At 42.8% G+C, this 24,157-nt stretch overlaps 1 protein-coding gene across 17 annotated transcripts in view; it reads right to left on the reverse strand.

Moving 5' to 3' along the window:
• Positions 1–24,157, reverse strand: part of IP6K1 (inositol hexakisphosphate kinase 1) — a 36,636-nt gene that overhangs the window by 6,204 nt on the left and 6,275 nt on the right. For 13 of the 17 annotated variants that reach the window (XM_071755541.1, XM_071755543.1, XM_071755542.1 and 10 more), the window contains 2 exons: positions 2,538–2,883; positions 73–283 (listed from right to left, as the gene is read on the reverse strand). In XM_071755541.1, coding sequence (XP_071611642.1) covers positions 73–283; positions 2,538–2,760 — 434 coding nt within the window. In that variant the 5' untranslated portion in view covers positions 2,761–2,883. Of the gene's footprint in view, positions 1–72; positions 284–2,537; positions 2,884–20,577; positions 20,807–21,337; positions 21,371–24,157 lie in introns of all 17 variants that reach the window. The other 4 variants (XM_071755532.1, XM_071755530.1, XM_071755531.1 and 1 more) reach the window with 2 other exon arrangements.

Here is a 24,157-nt window from a genome sequence, read left to right on the forward strand (position 1 = left end):
AGGGAGCACTAGAGCTGGACAGGGAAGAGAAATTTCCCCGCATTGTGTTGTCACTGGGCCTCAAAGTCTTACCTTTCAGTGCTGTCACTGGCCAGGCCAGCTTTTTCCTCCTTATGCTCAGTGCCACTGCTTGATCTGTGAAGGCTCCGACGCGAGTGTTTGCGTCGTGGCTGGTCCCTCTCTGGCACATCATCCTGCTCCAGAGCCTCGTTCTCCACGTAGGGATAGGCCACCAGGTTAATGTAGCCATCGCTGTCTCCCTCAAAACAGACAGATACCACACCTGCCAGAAAGGACAGCCAGGTCAGTCCTGTTCCCCAGGGAGGAAATGCACAACCAGTGGAGCACAAATGCTGTGCTGTGGAGCTCACAATCCAGAGCAATGAAAGGAGGTTTCAGCCTACAAGAACACAGCACAGAGAAAGAATCCCCCACACAGTGTTCTGTGTCACTACCTGAGGGAACAGTCAGCAGCAGGAGGGGAAGCTCTGCCACCCACAGGAAATTAAGGATAAAAGCACAACTGGTAGGCTGAGGGGTGTAAATGTTTCCTTTCATTCAGACTCGCAGCAAATGTCAAACTTGAGAAAATCAAGCACTGTCTACCAAGACACTGAGTGGGACAATAGGTAAAAAATATATATCTAGTTCATTTGGGTGAGTATCTGTGTCATGCAGAAGCATTCCTGCTATTGACAAGGCCATCGCTGGGCAAGGTGTGTGCTTTCACTGCTGAAGTTCTCCAGCATCTCAGCTACAAAGTATAGAGCTCTGAGGCTGAGGTGACACCTGCCACTCTTAGCACAAGTCAGCCAGTCTGGCAGAAAAGGGATCTGCAAGGTTCTAGTGTTCCTAGTGATAAAAACAGGAGGCCCTGGAAGTAGAATTATCTCAGCCAGGTGCGGACAAGAAGCACTGTGTGTCCTGTCCAGTTCTACCTACTGAAGGCTCCTGGAAAGCTACAGATCTTTCTCAGCACAGACTCTGAATATATCTAGCTGTTCAGTCACAGAGCAGGACAGCTGACACTTGAGTAAGGGCTGGAACTCCAAGCCTGAAAACAAGGCTATCAGCCTGTCTGCTAACTTGCAGTGACAAGAATCTCTCCTTAGCTTGCCACCAGTATCAAATAGCTGCCAGGAGTATCAGATGTCAGATGCACCAAATCAAATGGTTCATCACAAATGTGAGAAAACCTTGCACTGCTCAGTTGATGCAGGCCATCATATCACTGTCTTTCCTTTTTCCTTATCTGACAATGCTAACAAGGTTCAGAAGGCTTAACACAATTTCAGAGCAGCTCAGGACTCCAGTGTGTCACTACATAAATGCCACGCCGTGTGCTCTGGCTGCCTGGACATGCTCCTCAAAACATCTCTGTGAAAGGGCAACTTTACAGTAACATCTGAGTGCTCAGACAGGAAACATTATCTCTAATATTCCTCTCTCTCAGAACAGTAGGAACAATTCTAGGACTACCAGAAACTGCATAGAACTCTCAGATGACATCCAGCACTGGGGTGGAGGTGCATGTCCTCTGCCTTTAGGCTACCAGGAAGTATCTGACTTCAAGGAGATGGATCTCCATCTGGACCATCAGCTGTTTTAAACACCTCTTCCAAGAAAAGCCTGACATTGTATCAATTTCAGTAACTACACAGGCTTCAGCTGGGATTTCTGATGGGTCACCAGAGCACCGTATGGCCCTGGAGTGGCTTGAGGGTACAAGAGGACCCACCTGTTGACCATCTTTCATTCATGGTCTGCATACAGACACAGGTAGGTAAGCTGACACTGCTTTGAGACCCTCAGGCTGCAACCAAGACCGAATGGCAAGACCCTGAACAGATGGTGGTCCCAGCTGTCCATGAAGCACTGTCCTTCCAGTGCTACCCGGTGACAATCAAGAAGAGGCAATAGGAACTATGAGTCCCCATAAGGCTACCTGCCAGTGTCACCATCCTGAGTAACATAGCTGAAAGGGTATCGAGCTTCAGAAGGACTCAGATGAGCAGCCAACTTCCTGCCATGATACAGACACTGGAAAATTCCACTCCTTCAAAGCTGTTGGGGACAAGGCTTCACCTCAGCACTAGGAAAGCAATGCTTCCTGCTGCAGCAGCCTTCTGATATGGGTCCATAAATGAGATGGGATGAGGAAGTAACAAATTACAGGACTAGAATGTACAAATGCTCAGTAGATGATCTAACTTAATTTGCTCAAGGTCAAGGCTGTAATTGACAATAACTTGGAAGTAATTACTTCAGTTACACATCCATAACCTTAAGGTTCAGACTGCAACATTCACAATGCTTATTCTCTGTCTAGAAAGAGGAGCACATTAAACTCTGCATGACTACAAAAAGGAAGACTTCCCTCTTTCCAAGTGCTCCTACCAAACTGCTAGACTTAAAAAAAAAAAAAGAATTAGAAACAGCAAATAAAATGACACCAAAAGACAGCAAGACATCAGTAGGTACAGGAAAATAACGGCTGCTTCTTCTTGAAGCACACAAGAGCAAACTGGAGGCCTCACCTTTGTACTCAGGTGTGAACTCCTTCATTTCTGGGGGCAGAGACTCATAGAAGCGCTGTTCTCTGGTGATGAGGGGCTTGCAGACAGTGTGGTCGTCGTAGCGCATCATGCTGCTGTGCCCGCCCACCTGGTGAATGAAAGGCTCCAGCAGGACCCCCCGGTCTCCGGATCGAGTGGCATTCTTGCCATACTTGCCCACTTCCATGGTTTGACAAACACACATTGCGTTGGGCACCAGTTGCACTCCTGAAGCATGGGGAGAGCCACATGGGCTGGGAGGGGTAGCTCAGCAGCAGTCAGGTAGCCACAGGGGGGGGATCCCAGCAATCTGGTTCTTTACGATGATCTGAAAAAGCAAAGGACGTTCCTGTCAGTGGGAGACCACTTGCATTATCTCCTAATTTCCTAGGAGGAGGCTTTGGCATTTATTTACATCCATAACTTCTGTTCTTTGTTCTTATCCCAATTGTTCCAGAACACTCCTCACCACCTCTTTTATCTTAAGTAAAGACTCACTGGTTTGGAGGCACCCTCATCTAGAGCTTCTCCATTACAGTGACAGAAGACAGGGAACGGAGGAGATATGAATAGTTTGAGCCTCCCATATTTAAAAAATACCATTTTTTTTCTTCTGTTCATTTTATCAGTAAGGCAACACAATAATGGACAACCACAAGCTACAAGACAATTAAAACCAAGCCCACATCTGCCTATCAGTAATGGTGACAGAACAAACACAAGCAAAACAAACATTTCCAGAACTTAAATTCCACTCTTTGTGCCTCTGCAATTTTAACATGTAAATAATTCTTCTGTGCCTCCTACTCTCACACTGTTCCCTCCTTTACTGACTTGCTTCTCTTCAAGCTATGACACAAAAGATTGTCAGAAAAGTCATTCTGTCACTGTGTCAGAAAAGTAATTCTGTCACTGTGTGTATGCTAAAACAGAATGAATTTCACTCAGATTCTCTCCTTCATTACTCTTAAGCCCTTCAGGACAGCAGCTATTTCCTGATCCATTCACAGAACTGACAAGCACAACAGGCCCCTGATCTCCAGAGGTAGGCAAGAGAGACTGCTAAACCCAAAAGTGCTCTGGAAAAGACATGCTCTTTTAATGTTTGTGAAGTGCCCAGTACAGACAAAGCATGATGGAAAAGCAAAGTCAAGATCTCCAAATTCTCTCTGAACAATTTGCCCTTTCCAGCTTAGATCATAGCTGCTCCTGAGGCTGCTGGGGAAAACATCACAGGATTTCCTCCCAATGATGAGTTATCCAAAGGCTTTGGTACTTATGTTGACTACAGTTTCCAAATTCACCACTTTTCCAGTTTCTTAGCACAACAGCAGCCAAGGGCAATAATTTATGAACTGAGGGATCCTGGAGGCCTGATCAAGGGACACAGTTCAAGCTGTTCCTCATTTGGCCACGGGATGTCTCTGCAGCTACATGACACTGGCAGGCTGGGGGAAGTTCTGGATGAAGATGGATTCTTCTCCCTCCTCTCCATTTCAATTGCCCAAGAAATGCAGCTCAAGAGAAAGGAGGGGTAATGCTTCATCATATGTTTAACTCAACCTAACCCAAGAGCTCCCTGCAGCAGGACAACGCTTTTCTCTCTGCCACACATTCCTGCTCACTCCCTCACAGTGGATTTTGGGACAGTATGAGTGTACGTGCATTTGAGTTGAATCATCTCACTGATCCGATGGAAAAACATTTCCTTTTGTGGTTACATGACCACACAACAACATTCAGTGTTAAGGGGAACAATGTGAACATTTCATTGGCTTTAAACGTGGGGTTCAGGTCACAGGAGAAAAAAAGCCACCATGTGATGGTTCCTCTCTGTAGCAATTCCTGTCAAAATATCTTCAAGTGTTCTTCAAAGTGTCCTCCTAAACTCACTCTAAGTTGTACCACAAAACCAAAACCATCATATTTCTCTTTTCCCTCTTACTTGCTTTATAAACAAGACATTTCAGCAGCTGAGGCTTGCTTAGGTCATATATGCTTTACTTTGGTTTAATGTTACTTAATATCCCAGCACAAGCAAGGTCCCAGCATCTGCAAAAGAGCAGCACTTCATATTTCAGACAGATGTGTTACAGACCTAAATCTCGCCTTGCTGAAGCAGCTTTGTCTTTGATTTGGTTTCTTTTATTTTGCCAGTGACTAAAGCAGAGTTTTCAGTTATTCCAAACACACAGAAGGCAAGTTTAACTCCGCTCCTTCCTGTAGTTTAAACTTTAGAGGACAAGAGAAAGAAGAAATTAATCTGTGTGGTAATAGTAGCTGCCATCCTCAGAAGACATGGATGCGATGCTCACATCTAGTCCCAGTTTTCACTGAAATCACAAAATGTCTCAGGGTCTCATTGCTTTAGAGAAGGGGGATAATCTAAGCACACTTGTTAGCTTCAGACAGTGATCACTTCATCGTGATCACAAACACCCAGGTACAGAATCTGCCAAGTTGGAATGGACCTGTCAGAATCATCAAGTCCAACTCCTGTCCCTGCATAAGACACCCCAGGAATCACATCGTGTGCCTGAGTCATCCAAACGCTTCTTGAACTCAGGCAGGTTTGGTGACATCTACTTTCCTGGGGAACTCAACCACCCTCTGGGTGAAAAGCTTTTTCCTTATATCTAACCTAAACTTCCCCCAGCACATCTTCCTGCCATTCCCTTGGGTCCTATCATCAGTCACCAGAGAGAAGAGGTCAGTGCCTGCTCCTTTTCCTTCCCTAGTGAGGAAGCAGTAAGCTGCAATGAGGTCTCTTAGTCTCCTCCAGGCTGGACAGATCAAGTGCCTTTAGCAGAGATCTGCACTGTGACAGGTGTGAGAATTACTGCAGACTGCACCATGGTGCTGATGTTCCCACTCTTCATAAAACCATCTTTTAAGGGGAAATCTGTGTACGCTTTATGACTCCACATTAAAGCTCTTTTCCAAAATGCTCTGTTAACTCACACCTCCCTTGCACATCCGCCTTTCCAGCATGGCCTTGCTGTGGCTCTAGGACTGTGGCCAGCCCTCAGGACCTGCTGAAGACAAAAGCAGATGGCCACTGATGATTCTGGAGTTGTGCCACAGGCAAGAAATAAATACTGACCTCATGGTCGCTCTGACAAAAGTTGAACTTTCCCTTAACAACCCCAAAGCAGTTAGGAGCAAAGCACAAGAACACAAACCACCAGTATACCAGGCAACAAGACCACAGCATCTGCTTCTTATGATCTAGTCTTGATGGCAAAGAGCACAAGCAACTACCAGCTGTGCTGAAAAGTATGGTGCTTTCTAGTCACACTTGATTGGGTGACCCATCTTCTACAGAAGAAAATATAGTTCAAGAAAAAAAAATTCTCCCACTGTGCTGTGAGATCAGTTTCCCAGCACAAAAGCTGACCCAGAGGCCTGAGACGTGTCTGTCTAGACAGCAGAAAATGGAGGTGACCCCTGGGATCTGGGCAGAGTACATAACTCTGCAAGAACCTGCAGCAACATCTAAGAAGTAACCAGAAACATTTGGCCAGCATGGTATCCAGGAAGCTACAAACCTTTTGAGCATACTTGAGTACCTCACTTTGAATGATGAGCTTCCCTCTGCATCTTTTCCAGTGCTTCCAGTATTACCAAATACAGCCCTTTCTGTACATGCTGCCCTTACCAAGGCAAGCATGGCTCTTCAGACTGAGGGCAGATAGTGGAATACAATCCTTATGCATGCATCAAAAGCAAAACAAGTTTTAGGGAAAGCTGCTGAAGAATGCCAACTGAGGAAAAGAACGCCAGCAGTGAGGGTAGTGGAGAACTGCTATGAAAAAGGCCAGAAGAGGACAATACCAATACTAGATGTGCTCTCCACCCCATGCCATGAGCTGAACAAAGGCACACTTTCTTCACCAACACTTCTCCTGCCTCAACAATACACCAGCTGCTGAAGTGCACACAAGGGAAGAGACTGATCTACTTTAAGATAGAGCATGAGTGAACTTACAGAAAAGACCACAAAAATAAGCTTGTACTATGAGTCTCTAGGCATCCCTGGTGGTTTTGTCTCCTAGGGATCTGAAGGATGATTTTTTTGTGCCATGCACGTATCACTTCTGCCAGTGAGACCAAGAATTTTCTCCTCTTCCCTAAGAAAGGAGCAGAACCAAGCCTTTCCAGCTCTTTCTGAAGAGAGAGCCAAGATAAGTGCTTTTAACTATGGCTGGAATGCTTTAACTACTCATTAAAACCTCCACCTACATCTGGGGTTAAAGAAGGCTTTTTTCTTAGAGGTTAGTGTAGCAGGAACCACACAGACCCTTCTGCTGTCACCTACACGTAAAACAGAGACTGCTTTCAAGGGGGGCTGAGGTACCCAACTCCTTGCTACAGATCAGGACCCAGAGCACAGACACTGCCTGTTTTTTCACACTGGCACACTACAGAGGTAACTCTTTTAAAATTATTATTATTATTATTATTAAATGCCAAGCCTCAGCACACAACAGTGTGCTGTGAAGGTCTATCAAGTTTGGCAGCACATGGGAGCAGGTGCTCTGCAACATTTTGTGAACATCTGCCATGAGCAGTCTGCAAGTGAGGGTAACTAAAGCCAGGGCTCAAACAGCCTCTTCCAGCTTGTATTCCTGTTTGGCTCAGTGCTGGAAAAGCTGGCAGTACTGTGAACATCAGGCTGGGGAGCAGGAGAGGACTGCATGGAACAGGAGTGATACAGGCTGATTTAATTCCCTTGCTGCTCTTTTCTCCAGGCTTCCCCTTCTCTGGAGAAATGCAGCGCATTGGCAGGAGGGCACAGGCTGCCTGGGGACCTGCCAGTCCTTGTCACCACTATCAGTGTCACTGCAAAGGGGAGGCTGGAGGAAGGTCCCACCCTGGTTAGGTCATCACCACTCTTTCCTCTCCAGGAGGCAGGAAGGATGAGTGCTGAATCCTGCTGCACCTCACCACAAATATACTCTACCTAGCAGCAAAGGGCACCTTCCTTCTCTGTTCAGAAGCACTGGCTTCAGTCCAGAGTTTCCATAGCAGCAAGACCTGATCAAATATGTACATTAACAAAAGGCTGTTTTATCAGTACTGGCCTAGATTTTCTTCCAAGATTTTCTTCCCAGCTTGTGCCCGGGAGAGCATGGCCATCCAATATCCGCTTTGCATTTTATAGGCAGGAGAATATCACATGTGCTTCCTAGAGAAAAACTTAGGGGTGATCAATGCTTGTGAGTCCTCATTGCTTAGCTTTCTGTGCACTTACTTCTGGCTTCTCTTCATCTCATTTACAAAGAGGAAAAAAAAAAATCTCAGCTGGACACAGGTTATTTTTAAACTATTCCAACGCAAACGCTGCTGTTCAGCATGGCTTTCAGATCCAACAGTCAGAGACAGTTAGAAAGGAACTCACTTGCAACAGTCACAAACCACAAGGAAGCCACCAAGAAGAGCCCTTTCTTGTGAAGGGGCAAACAGAAAATTCACCAGCAGAAAACTGTACTTCTTGCATCCACAGGGAAAAAAAGGAAAAAATTCACATCAAACCCACCAAGGAGGTTGGGCTCAGTGACTAACTTGGAAAGAATTTGTAACTCAACTTCTCAACTAAATAAGCAGAGGGAACAATTTCATGTCCTGCCTAAAAATCTTATGTGTGAAGTTTTCACTAATGCTATTAATAAAGAATATCTGCTCTTCAGTCACAGACCACGGCCTCCTCCCTACCAGTGAGGCTTAAATAAACCAGCCACATCCCTAAGGAAATCCTGAAGGACTGCAGAGTCATCCAGGTAACTCCACCCAAATACATCCCCAGGAGAGACAATGGAACAACTGTGCTGAGTTCAGCATGAGGAGGATGGCATTCAGAAAGAGTGCACTTTCATCTCAGCTGTAGGTACCAAAATCTACAACCTCAACAGCATCAGAAGGAGGGACAGCTGAGCAGGTAAATGCATCACATTAATCTTGCTGACACTAAGAGAGTGACTCAGTGCTGGTGGTGCTTGTGCTGAACCAGAGGACCAACACACTGCACAGAGAGCCAATGCTGGCAGAGAAAAGGAAGCTGTGACTTTGTGGTTAAGGTGCACAGAGCTCTGGCAGAGGGAGTGCACTGGGGAGGACTGCTGGGTGCCAGTGGCACAGCCCCAAATGGACAAGAGCTCACAGCAATCAGGTGAGGGGCAAAGTCACAGGTTTGTGCCACAACAGAGGCAAACAGTACGATGAGCACCTCCTAAGTCAGTTCTTACCTCATCTCCTGGTTACAAATGCCCCATAAATCCTTGGAAATGTCAAGGTCAGAGCCAAGGAAGTCAGTTTGGCCTTGTCACCTACAGAGTAACTGCTGGCCCCCAATGTGGAAGCCTGCTGTTGTTACACTTGTGCAAGCATCTTTGGAGCTTGAGCTCCCACTCACCTCCACAGAATTGACAAGTAGAAAGGGTTGTACACCTTAGGCTGGTGTCCCTCAGGCTCCTAGCCAGTACCTGGAAGGCTGGTGGGAAGATATTCCCAACTTGCGTGAGAGCAAGACAAAACCTCCAGCAAAAGCACCAAAATTCCAGAAAAGGGAAGAAATTTTGCAGCAATAAAATCAGTTTTCAGGCTTGAAAGGGCGGTTGACAGAAATGGAAAGAAACAGTCAGTGTGCTGCACCTTACACCCACCACACACGGAAAGCAAAGCATGGAGGCCAAAGTGAAGACAAAACAGGAAAATGTCAGCTCTGAGGCAAGAGCAAGAGCACAAGCATAATGAACTCTCAGACCATATGTGGGCTGAAAGAAGAGGTGTTTTCTGTCTCTTTGCCCTCTGCTATCTTATAAGGAACCCTCAGATGAGGAAAAAGAAAAAAAAACCAAAACAAACACCAAACCAAAACTTACCCAGACAAACAAAATACACAATCTATTTGAAATTAAAAGTCAGGCAAAAGTTACATCTACCTGCACTTTGTAATTTTTCCCTGGTTTTGAAATGTGTAAAAACATTAAAAGAAGAGAACGTGGGTGAACAGCTAGGCCTCCAGCTCACTCCAGGTAAATGACAACTCAAAGAACATTCATCAAAAGCACGGTCAGCACAAGGAAGATGTGCGTGCTGATGCTTTGTTCATCCAACACATTCTCTATAGTTGGCTGAAACAGATTTTGGGGGAGGAAACAACTGCTTGTCTTGGTTGCTCTTTAAAGTAAATGACAATGGAACCAACTCCATCCAAATGCCTGGCTTTAAGGAAAAAAACACACACACAATTATATTCAGATTTCTTTGGGCACTGATGGAGCCAAATTACTTTCTAACTCTTCCTCCAGTTCTCTCTTCAGTCCATGGTTACACAGCAATCTTTTGTCAGCTGCACCAGCATGAGCAGCACTCAACCCACTCAACTGTGCTGGTACAACTGTTTGCAGCGTCACCATGAATCAAATTAGGGAACTGATCACAGTTTAAAATAAACCAGCACTTTGCTTTGTTTTTTCTAAGGATTACTTTTCAACCCAGCTCAGATCCCCAAACTATTGTACAGCTGTACAAACAGTTGTATCAGCACAAGGTGCCTGGATTGCTGATGGTTATCCTCCTGCCTAAAGCCAACGTTTGCAATCCCAGCTCACCTCTTATTTCATGGCTGCTGTGGAACAGGATCACTTACTGAGCTGAACACGTAGGGTACTTCAGTGCTGCAGCTCACAACGGCACGGAGGGTCTCTTTAATGAGACAAAATGAGGTCACACTGATGGGTATCCTACAAGTAAGGCATGGCTACAGAGCTCCCTTGAGCTGTTGCTTGTCCTAAATTATATATCATTTTTGCAGTCTGCATGCTGAAATAAATATAAAATCATGACTAACAAAGTCAGTGATGCGAGCGAACAGCTTTGGGCCAAGTTCTGAAGCAAAACTCTCTTAGAAATTGCATAACCATTAACTATCTTGGTAATCTTCCATTTAAAAACCTCAAGCCTACACAATGTGCAGATTCCCACTTGATGTTGAAGACTGTCATTCAAAAAGAGGGGAATCTTTCCACAGCTTTGGCAACTCTTCAGTTGCAGTTTAATTTTAACATGGAAATACAAAAAGATGGAAAACCAAAGTAAGCACTAAGCAATGGTGAAAAGCTAGCATGCTTTAGAAGTGACCATAAGAGAATTAGACTGAAGGTTCTTTTCCTAAATTATCAGCTCTAACACTGTTTGAAACAAAACCAACCAAAAATACTTCCTATTTGATGGCTGCCTGGCAACCTGCTCAAAAGGATCTGGTTCTCAGTTCTCTGCTTTCAGCTGTGACAGGTACCTACGTCAGACACTCACCAGTATGCAAGGCCTCCTTGCTGAAAACAAGGCACAAAAAAAAATCAAAAAACCATCAAGATTTGACTCCTGGACCAGGCTAGAAGGCATGTTAATGAAACACCTCCAGGAAATAAGATTTCTACAGTTTCTCTCGTGTCCGCTCTTGAAGGGAAGACTTGGAGCCTTTAAGGTGTTCAGGAAACTTGTTTTGTAGATGTCATCAAACCAATCCATGAGGACACAGAAAACTAGCAAAAATCAGTATTTGGCAAGTCTTACCCTTTGCTCTTTAACATGCATCTCAGGGTATAGCTCCATGACAGCTTAAATGAAATGTAAGTCAGCGCTTCTCAAATCCATCGTCTCTCCTGAGTCAGCACTGGCACTCACTTGATCCTGCTCAGAAACTAGCCTGGCAAAAAAAGCTTACCCGGAAAAAAAAAAGGTTGTTTTTGCCAATGTGGCTTCCTGGACTGGTTTAGTGCCAGTGCCCAATGAAAGTAAAAGGGGAGAATCATCCAGCAGGGCAAGGGCAAGCAGAAAAGCAGCAGTGCCAATTTCATTCAGGTTCAAGTGCCCTGCGACCATGTGCTCAGAAAACAGTCTCACCCTGACTTTAGAGAGATGTGAGATTCTGCCCCCAGCAAAGAGATTGCTCAACTTTTTCATCTCTCTCCTGATGGTTTCTTTATACCAGCATCAGCACTCCTGCAGACAGGGAGATTAAGTACCTGACCTGGTAGGAAACTGAAACAGCAACTTATAAAACATAACAAAAAGCTCTTAGTTTTCAGGAAATCACGTCCCTAACAGATCTGACCATGTTGTTCAACAGTTCCCCAGCATCAAAAGAAGGAAGAAGGTGGGAACTAAAGGCGAGGTGCCCTGTGACTAAAGGCGAGGAAAGGTTAAAGCTTAACTTCAAGTGACTGCAAAGCTACAGTCTTACTCAATACAGACAAAATATCACAACAGGACTATGCAGCATTCAAGCAAAACAACTTCTGTATGAAAGATTAAAACTGTCCATTAAAAAAACAGAAGATCCAATTCTTCATGTTTTAATTTTCTGCAACACACCACTAATACCACTAACACACTACTAATACCACTAAATGCTCTTATTTCCTCAAAACTAAATCTTTAATTTATTTGTTAGCAGCACTATTTTCAGAGCAAAAGAGCTACTAAAATATATAGGGGAGAGTGAGAAACAGCCTGTTGTTATTAACTAGGGCATGACAAACTGCAGCAACATGTGCAAGCAGTACTGGGGAGCAAAGCCAGGAGGAACAGTGACAACAACATTATACAAACAACATTGATTCATGAACAACAAAGAATTCTTAGAAACTGCTGCCTGAGTTACATCCAAGGCTCTCTTTACCTTGGTTAAACTATTAAGAAAGTCACTTCAGAAAGCTGACAGCTTCTGCTCAAGCAAGGCTTTCTGGAAACAAGCACTGATCCATCTAATGGGCTTTATGGAGGAAACACCCCAACAATTCCTGTGAAATGCTCTGTCAACAAACTGGTTTCAGCAGGAATGCCCATAACTTAAATTCAGGTACCACTCAGAGTAGTTGTCCATCAATATACCAGAACTCCCTGAGTGCCTTCATCCACAGAAAGGTGTAAGCTTCACCAGATATGTTGCAGTGACACTAGAAGTGACCTGAAGCTGGAATTACCGATTTGTCCCCTGCCTCACCATGAGAGGGATCTTATGCCATGACACCTCTGAAAGCTGCATGTATGTACCCCTCACCTGCTAGAGACCAAACACCTCAACATTTGCTCTGCACTGCCATCCCTCAATGCTAGTGACACCACAGAGTGTTCTCAGACAAATTTCACTTGTTCATAGGGTACATTTCATTACTTTAGCCTCACACCCATTTCCTTGTAATAAGTATCTGTTTTAGCTAGCACTTGTCACTGCCTGTAACACCTGACTCAGGACACAGCATTGATCAGATAGGGGATTCCTGGAAGACCTAGTTTTGCCTGAGAGATACAGCAAATTCAATTTCTGTTTGCCATCTTGCTGCTACCCGGAGGACAGTACACTCAAAAAACAGTCTGGGCTACTTCTGAACACAATTCACTCTTCCAAAACTCAAAGTTAAAGCTGTGGCTGCTTCTTGAAGAAGCAGCAAGTTTCCACTGTATTTGGACAATCTTGCAAAAACAGAAGGTCTTTTCAAACAAAACAGGATGTGCATGAGCAAATGCTACATCTCTGGTTCAACAAATCAGAAGCAAGAAGTTTATCTTAATACAATTTTGACTGATGACAATTAGTCACTCACATGGGAAGTATTTATCTTTAAACACCAAATACACATGCTACCGGATTTTAAACCATTAAGAAAGATCAGTAGAGCTATCACTTTCAATTGGGTTTCTCACAGCTCTCCAACAGTAGTAAAATATAGGCGAGATAAAGTAAGGCAAAGGTAAAACTGATAAAGCTGCAGAGTGCCAAGCAGAAGCACCATGGTCCCATCTAGATCAGAGCATGCTCTGAGTGTCTCAGGAACAACAGACTGGTGTCTGTACAGCTTAAGACTTCATAATGCTGTCACATCAGATCATCGACCCATACACACACATTGTCTTCTGGCAGGTAGTCTCTGCTTGTGCAAATTTGAGGCAGAAAAAATTTTTACAGAAGTCATGACTCTTGCAGGATCCATCTAGATCTATTTTCCACTGCTGTGAGATGAGATATGAAAAAGGGAGAGAAGCTGATCACAAAGAGGCAGCAGAGCTTTGGACTGGGACTGTTTCTCACCCTAAAAAAGGTGACCTCCCAAAGCCTCTCTGACTTGCCTCTCCTTTAAGAGGATTATGAATCCTACCCTTGGGAGACTGCTACTCAGCTACTGGCTGACTGATACTACACATTAATACTGTGTCTTGTCCCTTCCTTCTTAACAGCACAGAAATATTAGAATTTATAAGGTCACTTTTGAAAGGTGAGGACTTCAAAGGGAACTTGTAATGCAAGCAGGGAAAGCCACAGCCAGTAGCTCTTGGTGGGACCCTGCTCTGTGGCTGCCACACGCCCAGCTGCAGGGCTGCTGAGTGCTTTCCTGCTCAAATCCCAGTGCAGTTATTCACACATGCAGGCTCCTGACTTCCCTCAGAAGTAGAGATTTCATCAAGGAGCAGCGCGAAACCGGAGATCATCATATGCTAAAAAAAATCAAGGCAAGTCTAGTGAATGGGTTTCACAGCTCCACAGCTCACACCCAGACTGTCCCAAAGGAAAGAGAAATTCTCAGCAAGCACGAAGCCCAGGAGCATTTTCAAGAAGCAAGGAGCAGCAATGCACTGTGAGAAGACACTGGTATCTCACATGGAAATCCAATGAGCAGACAGCAGCAAATTAAATTGCATACATCTTGGGTTTTCACAGACACTGGGAACACAAAGATTTGGGGACAATTTCGCCCTTATTCTTTTGTGTTTTACGCCTGCCAACAAGCCACCATTTTGACATTTCTGAATGGACTCTGAAACAAGTCTTCTATGATCCCCAGACAAGTGTTACCATTTCCCTTGCTACTTAATAGCACAGAGGTGAAACAATGTATGCTGACACGCAGGTGAACATGAGCAGTTCTTCCTTCAAAGTGATAAAACTTAAAATGAATTACAAATTCCACAGTTACGAAACCTGTGAGGCCTGGACATGAAGATAAATCTCAACAGGTATGAACAAGTTGGCAGCAAGGATACAAAATCTCTGTGGATGGAGATTTAGGATGAGATTTTACATACAAGCTAATTCCAATGGACACAGTTCTCATTCTCAGAACACTAAGAAAAAAAAAAAAAAAAAAAACAACCAAACAAAAAAACCACAACAGAAGATCTCAAAAACATATGTAAGAGCACTCCACTCTTTTGGCTGTTTCAGACTACACAGCACAACAGCCAAGTAAAGCCAAGAATTCAGAGTTTTAAACAATAACTGTTATGAAGCTACAGAGTTAACCATGGAAGCACATAAGCCACAAGGAGCTAAATCCATGAAGAATTATTACAAAAGCTGTAAATGCAGAGAAGCTCAAATTACATTCCTTAAGTAGTTTTTATAAAGCAAGAACTACCTACAGCTTTCCAAGAGGCCACTAACTGAAAGACAAACATAATGCTTGGACTTTTAATATCTCTTCTTAACTTTTGAATTACGATGCTTTTAAAACAGAAAAAAACCATCTTTGATTAAAATTCAGTTGGCGCAGATAATTGATTTCCACAGGAAAATCCACAATTAAGACAAAACAGAACTTCTAATTGCTATTTTTAATTCTGCAGTGTCAAAAAACCTCAAGACAAATGGTATGTTAGACCATTAACCTCTGCTCATAACTGGCACCTTAATTTAGCACACTACCACACTAGATAACTTAAACTGAATTCTTAATGCTAAAACCCACTGCTGGCTGCAGGAAGGCAGTAACATCAATAATGGAAAGGGAAAAAAAAATCCAAAGCAAGCAAAAATATATTGAATTTTTCAATTACAGTTCCTTAAGCAGACACAGGTATACTTGAGCTTGCTCACTACTAAAGAAATAGTGTTCATTCCAGATTGATTAGCCCAAAAAGATTATTAGATGCTCCTTAGTATTTTAGAAAAACTGAAGAGAAATCAAAGAACACAGTAGATCTGGACTGACAGAAAACCTCCAGCTCACTTTTTATACTAGAAAGCAGGTCAAACCTGAAGAGGCTGCTGAAAAAGAAATTACTTCACATTTTGAGTGATTGTTTTTCTTCTTTACAAGCCAGCCTCTTAAATGCTGTCTTCCATCCATTCTTATCACCCTGTAGCAAAGAATGATGTTCAGGAAGAAAACAAAGACTGATGAAGAGCCTACTTTCAGAAGCTATCATCCTGCTGTGTGTAAAGAGCTGCTCTGTGAATCACAAGTTCCTCCTCCTCTGACTCCATTTACTCTTCAGAATTCCCTGATGTGCATGAATTCATAATCCACCCATCCCAACCGTAGTGTTCCAACTTGCATACAAAAACATTGTGGGAAACAGCATCAAAACACTCAGGAAGCTTAAGGAAAATGGCCTCTAGTGCTCTTCCTCATCCACAAATCCAATTATTTTGCCATAGAAGACAATGAAGTGGATCACACACAACTCACTTTTGGTAAATCCATACTGACTCTTCCCAGAAAGGAGTTCCAAAGGGATCTGAACCACCACTGTCACCGGGACTAAAGTGAGGCTGAGCAGCCTGCAGGTCCCTGAATTACTCTTCAGGCCTATTTTGAAAACAATGACATTATTTGCCATTGTCAAGTGATTGGAGACATCCCAGCACTTCTGTAACTGTTCAAAGATGACCAAGACACAGCCAGTTCAGCACGTTTGGGTACAGCCCACCAGAAGCCATGGACTCAGACAGATCAAATTCTCTCAAGTCCATCCCTCACTCTCTTTTCATTTGTTTCCAATTCCTGTGTCCTCTTTGAGCTCTGCCTCTAAACACAGGGGCCCAGGAGACCTTACCACTGAAGATTTCAGCATAAAAAGCACCGAAAACCCAAAGCAAGTCTGTGCCAACCATCACTCATTCACCCACCTCATGCAATAGAGTCTTTGTCTAGCTTTTTACTGCTGATGCAGAGGTACAATTCACCTTGTAATTATCAGGGGTGTTGTAATAAGCACTGTCCTGAGAGAAAGTAGCTGTTTCCACAATCCAAAGACAGAAATGCAGACTCACATAGCTGAGTTTGTTCTGTCTGTATTCCAGGTTGTCAAAGAAACCACATGTCTCTTTGCAGGATGTAAAACCAACTTGCTTAAGAGTTGCATGACCCCATTTCTAAAACACTTGGCAAAAAAGCCTCCCTTCTCACTGTCAGCCAGGATGAGAAATTTAGCAAAGGGAAGACAGCTCTGTAAAGAGCAAACCTAGGCCCTCCTGAAAATCCCTGAGTGTTTCATGGAGAAGCTTCTTTTCAGCACTGATTAAGAGGAAAAATCTAGATGATGGAATAAGGACTGAAGATTTTTACCTAGGCAGGGTAAAAACCAGGCAGACTGCACTAGGTACAGAAAAGGAAATCTTCATGATGACCCCATATTCTCATGTTTTTTTCATGCATAATATCTCATTGTATCAGATGAGGGAAAATGGCAGAAGAAAACTGGAAGCTGTTCAAATGTTTCCCAAGAGAAAGGAGAACCAAAGGACTCAAGATTCTTGCAGCCCAGGTCCTTGCTGCAGGCTCCTGGCACTGAGCAGCCATCTCCTTGTGCCACGCTCACACTGCCAAGGGGATGGCAGTGCCTGCTGTGTCTGAAAGCTACGCACGGAAGCATAGCACAAGGAAACAAAAGTACATTTTATCAGATTCCAGAACTTGCAAGTCTCCCCTGCCCCCTTCTGGGAACACACTGGATTTGAAAACTTCAATATCCATTTCCAGTGATAAAATTGTTTACTTGGGCAAATAACCGAAAACCAGAAAGAACTTTTGCCTCTAGCAGGAATCCCTTCAGCAAAGACATGGATATTACTAAGCACATCTCCTTCAGCAGCAGAGGCAGACTCAAACTGTATTTTCCTTACCCATACACTGACACAAACCCGTGCCTGCCAGAAAGTGGCCTGACAGTTCACTACAGCTGAACTGTTAGGATTAAGCCAATTAATTTCTCAGGTCATTTCTCAGATGAGCAGCACAAACTCTGTCCTTTACCCCAGTAATTCTGCTTCTCACTTCCTCCCCCTCCAAAAAAAAAAAAAAAACAAAACAAAAGAAAATGCAGCAACTAGAGCAAAACTTGCATGATATGCATTAAATGTTCATAAACCTTATCTGAAAGTTATTGAAACCACATTCTACTAAGCTGCCAACCAAGACTTTAAGAGTCCCTTTGCAGTGACTTGTCACCCCACGTATCCATCTTGAGAACTGAATTACAAAAGGTAAAAATTCTACTGCTTGCCTCTTCCTCCCACTGCTAACAAGGAAAACACTGTGCTACTCTTTTGCATTTCATAATGTTTTAAAAAAAAAAAAAAAAAAAAAAAAAAGGAAGGGGCTGCACTTTACTCTTCACCTCCAGGGTGCAGTCCTGCAATACTCTGCTCTGCTCAGAAAATGTCAGCAGGTATTCAAACACTTTTCCTTTGTCTCTGCTTTTCCTGTGGGCTAGAGGAGGAAAGCAAAGCCAAAACCCCAGGAACCACTCCCAGCTGTGACAAGGGGAAGGGAATTTCCCAAGGAATAAAGCAGGGCTACTGTTAAGCAGCCACTGAGGATCTGTGAAGAGAAGTGTTTCCCATTTAGAAGAGACTGACCCCACCACAGAGATCCAGGAACTCTATCCAAAGAGAAAACTGTAAGCAACAATATGTTCTGTGCTCTCCCCTCCCCTTGCAAAGTCAGTTGGTAAGGAGCAGATGCTGGCTCCAGTACTCAGGAAGCACCACAAATGTTTTGTTTCCTAGGAATTAGGACATCTAGATTTAAACCTATCAAGTCTGGGAGTTATGCATCAAAGCCTAACACAAACTTGCCATGAAGAGCCATCACAAACAAGATAATCACACCCTTAAGGCATTCCAAACCCAGCATTTAATTTGGTTTGCTCCAAGCTCACCATAAAGCAACTTTACAATTGCTCTGATATGCTGTGGGCTGTGACACCCCTCTGATCCATCTCCTCCTCCGATCTATACATTGCCCTTTTTCTGAGCTGAGAATTAATTATCAAAAAAACGAACAGTGTCATATAAAGGGTTTCCAAGCACTTGGCTCTCTTAAAAGAATTGAGGACTACAGGACCTCTGCCTTCGAGAAATCTGTAGCAATTCTCATTCAGTAAAACTTGTGCTGCTAGAAAGAGAACAAGCTTAAGCTCCAAACAGACATCAGTACTACACCCATCTTCTCACTCATGGCCAGTAACAAACATAAGCTTATCCACAGTGTGGGTCTTACCTCTGCTTCAACACCACTACACCACACCTGAGTAGCATCCCAACCTCAGGAAGTTCTGCCAAAACTGCAGGTGCTACACAAACAGCAGTTCTGGACTAAAGTAAGTAATTAATGTAAAGTAAAGTAATTAATACTGTGACTTTATTACACTGTCTGTGTAAGCTCCACCTACCCCACCATGCAAAGCAAGGCAGCAGCAGAAGCTTCACAGACATATGCCATCTGGAACCTCACTACCCAAGGGGACTTTAATCTCAAATACAGAGGTAGAGATAGACCAAGGCATTTCATCAGTCAGAAGCAATTTTTAGAGTAAATAGAGGGGCACATGCAGAAGAATTTTCTCTTTCTCTGTCTTACTGTAAAGCTGAACAAACATTTTGCTTCAGTTACACTTATCTTTTCCTACATGGGAAAGGTGACATCACTCACATTTGGCAGGCCCCAGATGGCACTATGTGGTTTTACTGGACAGCCCAGCTTTTGTCTGAACACCATTAAAACATTAAGAGCCAGGAGAAATTCAGCAATTCTTAGATCTCACCACTGACGTTTAACAGGTCAGCAAAGTGCTCAGTTGATTAGGTTAAGAGATTCTTTAGATAATCATGAGGTCAATATCTGAGGTCATCTAAATGGAAAAAAAAAAAACCTAGGGACCAGCTACTGGTTTTGGTGGTTACACTGAATGCTTCAATGACCTCAATCAAACCATTCAGTCCTGATGTACTTCAGCCATCAGCAAAATAGCATTTGTGAGGGGCAGCAGGATAGTCAAGTGAATTATCCCTACGTTGTTTTGAAAAGACTGCAGTTTGGTGACCATTTTATTTTCCATTTCCCCCCCTGCACTCCATTTCAACCCACTCTTACCTGATAATTAATTTTTCAAGATTTTAACAACATATGTCTGAGCCCATCAATATTTTAACTGAGTTTGTTAATACAAACTTAAATTAGGACACCTCTTTCAAGTGAATGAGATGCTGTGTTTGGCTGAAGAGCCAAAGGACAATCTAGGAGCATTTCAGTTCCACAAAGACTTAAGGGCATAAAAGCAATTTTATCCAAACAAATACCCTGGTAAACAAATTCTTGTGCCAAAAGCACAAGGAGCAGCTGCTATGTGGTGGTTTCTTCTGCTAAAGTATTTCTGAGACACTGACATTAAACAAAATCTGGGGCTTTCTTAAGCATCTGAAAAAGTCAGAGAAGGCAGAGAAATCCAAGGCAGTCAGAGGTACAGTACTCCTGATTACATTAATGCCCAGGACACAGCTGAATTTACTGTATTAGAAAAGGGAACTGCAGGTTGCCCTGCAATGCTGAGCTGACACCCATTCTGGAGTAAAGACAGCAAGGTTTGTAGGGCTAGGCTAAATCTTGTACTAGTTAGTAGTATCCTCTAGTTACTAGAAGCTGCCCTCAACTCCTCCTGCAACCCCTTCTATTTTTACACTGCTAATGAAAAAAACAAATTCATCTGGAAAAGGCATACTGTAAAGCCATACTTTTGTACCTAATTCTAATTCCTTGGAAAAAGTGCTGACAGCTCACGTGATAGTCACAATGACAAAATAAGCACTCACATCACTGTCTACCTTCCCCAGGAAAACCAGTGTAATTTTTAAAGTGTGGTTTTACCCCTGTAACTGTATCTACATTAAGGGATTCCACTGGCAGAGCTACACATGCTGATTAATGCAGCTGTCCCAAGCATTTGTAGCAGAAATGACCTTATAAGCACGTCCACAGGGAGTTAAAGCCACATAATCACGTTGCAAATCCACACCTCCTTGTTGGTATCAGTTTAATTTTCCTAAGCAGATGACCCTTACAGGTACCACGCAAGAAAACATGAGTTGCAAATTCCCAACTTGACACTTCTTCACTGTGATTTCTTCCAAGAGAAAGTAACAAATGAAGGTGCATTCTCATATACAGTACATTCTCTTGTATAGTCAACTGAAGAAAGACACAAACAAACAAAAAGCACAGAGAGAAGAGAAAGAGAAAAATTAGTGACTTGCTAGAAAACACAAAAACAAAAAAACACCTCAGCAATTCAGTGCGGGAGCTGCAAGAAAGGAAACCATGCCATGAAAATCCAGGGATAAAGTGAAACGTTTTGATGTTCTGGATAAAAAACAAATTAAAAGTTTCTACCATAAACACATCACAGACAAAGACCATGCACTAAAGTTAGTAAAAAATAAGTAAAATGTATGATTCACTATCTGATGGCCCTCACAGCTAAGGTAGCAGATTTTGTCTGAAAGCAGCTACAGCTGTGAAGAGAATTTCACACAGGGATACTCACATCCCTGTGACATAAAAAAAAAATCCAATATTGCAAAACATACTTGACACACAACTCAGGGTCATGGAAGTGATTTTGATCTGGGTCTTTTGTTATCCTGTTAGTCTTTTGGGGACAGGCAAAATCTGCAAGACTCTCAATCACTCATACTGAAAATCTCAAAGCTGTTAAAATACCTTTGGGGCTTTTTTTACAGCTTGCAGTATGTCCTGGAAGAGAAAGGGCAAAGAATTAACAGAGATGCCCCCAGCCAGTTGAGTGAAAATGAAAGGCAACCTGAACCTGAGGCTATCTTCTCAGAAGATATATGAATTGGATGGCTAGTCACAGCTTCCAGCTTGGCAAGATGCTCTGTGTTTTGAAGGGCAAAAAACCTAACCAAACAACCTTGGCATTTAAAAATGGCTACAAGATCATTTTACCTACCAGGAATCAGCACTGCCATCTTTGGTGCTTTATTCTAGCATATCTCATGCTTCCAAGGGATCCAATGTAACTTTGGCTTTGCAAAAAGGAATGTCCAAGGAGAAAAGAGCTCCTAGATGCCAAAGCAGCAGACCCTGAGCATGATTCATCCTACTGTACTTCTGATGCTCCTTCCAAGGTCAAGGAACCTTTAATATTCAAAACCTCTCATTATTACTCTCCTTATATACTGACATTGGGTAGCAAGGCTCTTGAAATACTCCACCATACTGGCTGATTGTTCTGAACATTCAAAACAAGAAACTCCTCCTTTTCAAACGAAGTGAGAAATCAGACAAACAAAGCCTATATTTAACTTCCTATTCACTGCAGCAGTCACAAACAAGTTCTTGTAAACACTCTACAGGTCACAAATTTCCAGTATCTTATCTAAATGTTAAGCTGCTGAAGTAGAGCTCAAAGCTCTTTCCAGCGGGATTTCTGGAGTGCCACTTTCAACAGCTGAGGCCACTGACTAAGTAACAGAGCTGTAAAGCCAAAGCTGAAAGAAAATAATTTGTTAAATCTTGCAAATTGGCTTGTGTCTAATTATTCAGTGCAGCACCTGAATATATAAATAAATAAATAGCTTCTGCCCCATATGCTAAAAAAGCACAACACATTTATTTGGAAGACATACAGACTGGGGAAAGTTTGCTTTTAATAGCTGATCTGTCTCAGGTGTATAACCACTACCTTGACTTTTTACACCCTAAATTCCTCTGAAGATACTGTTGCAAACATCTGTCTGCTAAATCATATGGATCCTCACAGCCATCGGGGTTACAACATATCAAAGGCTATATACAGCTCTGGAAAGCAATTTTACTCTTTAATTTCTTTCTCCAGGTCAATACACAGTGGTAACAGGTGCCCCCAGGGCCCCCTCTCAGACTGGAAGACACAAACCAACAAGCACCATGGGTAGGAAATGACAGGCAGTTTTTTTTCTTCGAAGATAAGAAAACTGCAAATGGTAGCAAACCTAGAACAGCAGAAACTTCTTTGCTCTCGTGGAAGAGTCAACCTGCCAAGCTCACTACCACAGGACACTGACCTTATCAGAATTTTCACAAGGTTTTGAACTTTCTTCTGGTTTTCACATTATCACAGGATGAAGTACAAATACCACAAAGTCTGGAAACACTTCACAATCTGACTTGTAACCTTTAACTGCCAGGTCTTAGGAAGATATTTTAACTGCAGCGAATAAAGCTCTTGGTTTATTTTTTGACTGGTGAATGATGTAATACCCTTAACTATTTTAACTAAGCATATTTGAGTCAAACTGCAATTAGAAATCAGAATTATTTATTAAGATGACTGGTTTTTGTTAATAGGTAAACCAAGCTGTCAACAGGCTCACTGAATCTCAGCTGCTGAAATACATACTCAGGTGTCAGTCTAAGGATGTTACATGACTAATGAACAGACCACAGGAATAGAAAAACCTGTGATGTTAGTTAACTACAGATTAGAATAAGGGGAAAAGCAGAAACCCTGAGTTCTGCTATTGCAGGGAAAAAAATACTAGAATGCATAGCACCTGAAGGAGTGAAAACTGTTCTGACTCCACATGGTGCACAACAGTAGTACTTATTCAGCCTGACTAATGGAGTTAAAGGCTTTCTCTCAGTTCTGTAAAAGTAAAAAGATGTATAAAACATGCCCGATAAGACTTATTGGGTCAGATTTAGCTTACCTTCAAATTTTAATAAGTGCATTCAGGTCAACACTTGTGGTAAAAATGGTGAAATATTTAAGATCTCAATTATATAAGAAAATTTGTGCCCAGAGAAAGTATTACTTCCACAGCATAAGAAAAAACACTTAAGGATATTTGGTCCAAATGGGAACAAAGCAAATCATTCCAAGATTTGCAAAAACAAGGGTATCCATAACCGATTTTTATTTGATCATCTTTAACTTAAAGAAAATCTTCATATTCAAGATTAACCTGATGTGGGTTATTGGGGGAGATGTGGGGATGTTTAAGGAACTGTCTAAAAAAACCCTGGACATAAAGCATTTCAAGTCAAACTGAGCTCCAGTCTGCTTTAAATCTTTTTAGGACAGAATCCATAGACGAAAATGTAAAGATTTTTATTTTTTCCCCCTGACATTTGTGGGATGAGAGCCAATCCCCCTGAATCTGATGAGCACACTTCCCTCAGGTCTGCTCTGGTTTGGAAAAGTCAATGTGCCTTCCACTAGGCAGCAAGTGTTTAAAGCCAAAGCTTCACCTGTTTCACTTACAATCCACAACAGCACACAAACCAACACAGGGCACAATTAGACCTCATCTTCTGCAAGAGCTCCAGCATTAGGTTATTCTTTGGTTTGATTCAGCCACTGACTAAGCCACGGGACTATGCAGACCCCTAGGCTTCTCTTCCAAATCCTTCCTTCTTTAAATAACTCCCTGACATCTGCATTCACTGGGGCACTGATTTTGGTGCTCGAAGCTGCTTATCGCCTATAGTTAGCTGTAATGAGATCATGACTGCTCCCCACACGTGCTTAAGCTGCTT

Source organism: Heliangelus exortis, chromosome 12 (genome assembly GCF_036169615.1).
Source record: "Heliangelus exortis chromosome 12, bHelExo1.hap1, whole genome shotgun sequence".
In the NCBI taxonomy this organism is placed as follows: Eukaryota; Metazoa; Chordata; class Aves; order Apodiformes; family Trochilidae; genus Heliangelus; species Heliangelus exortis.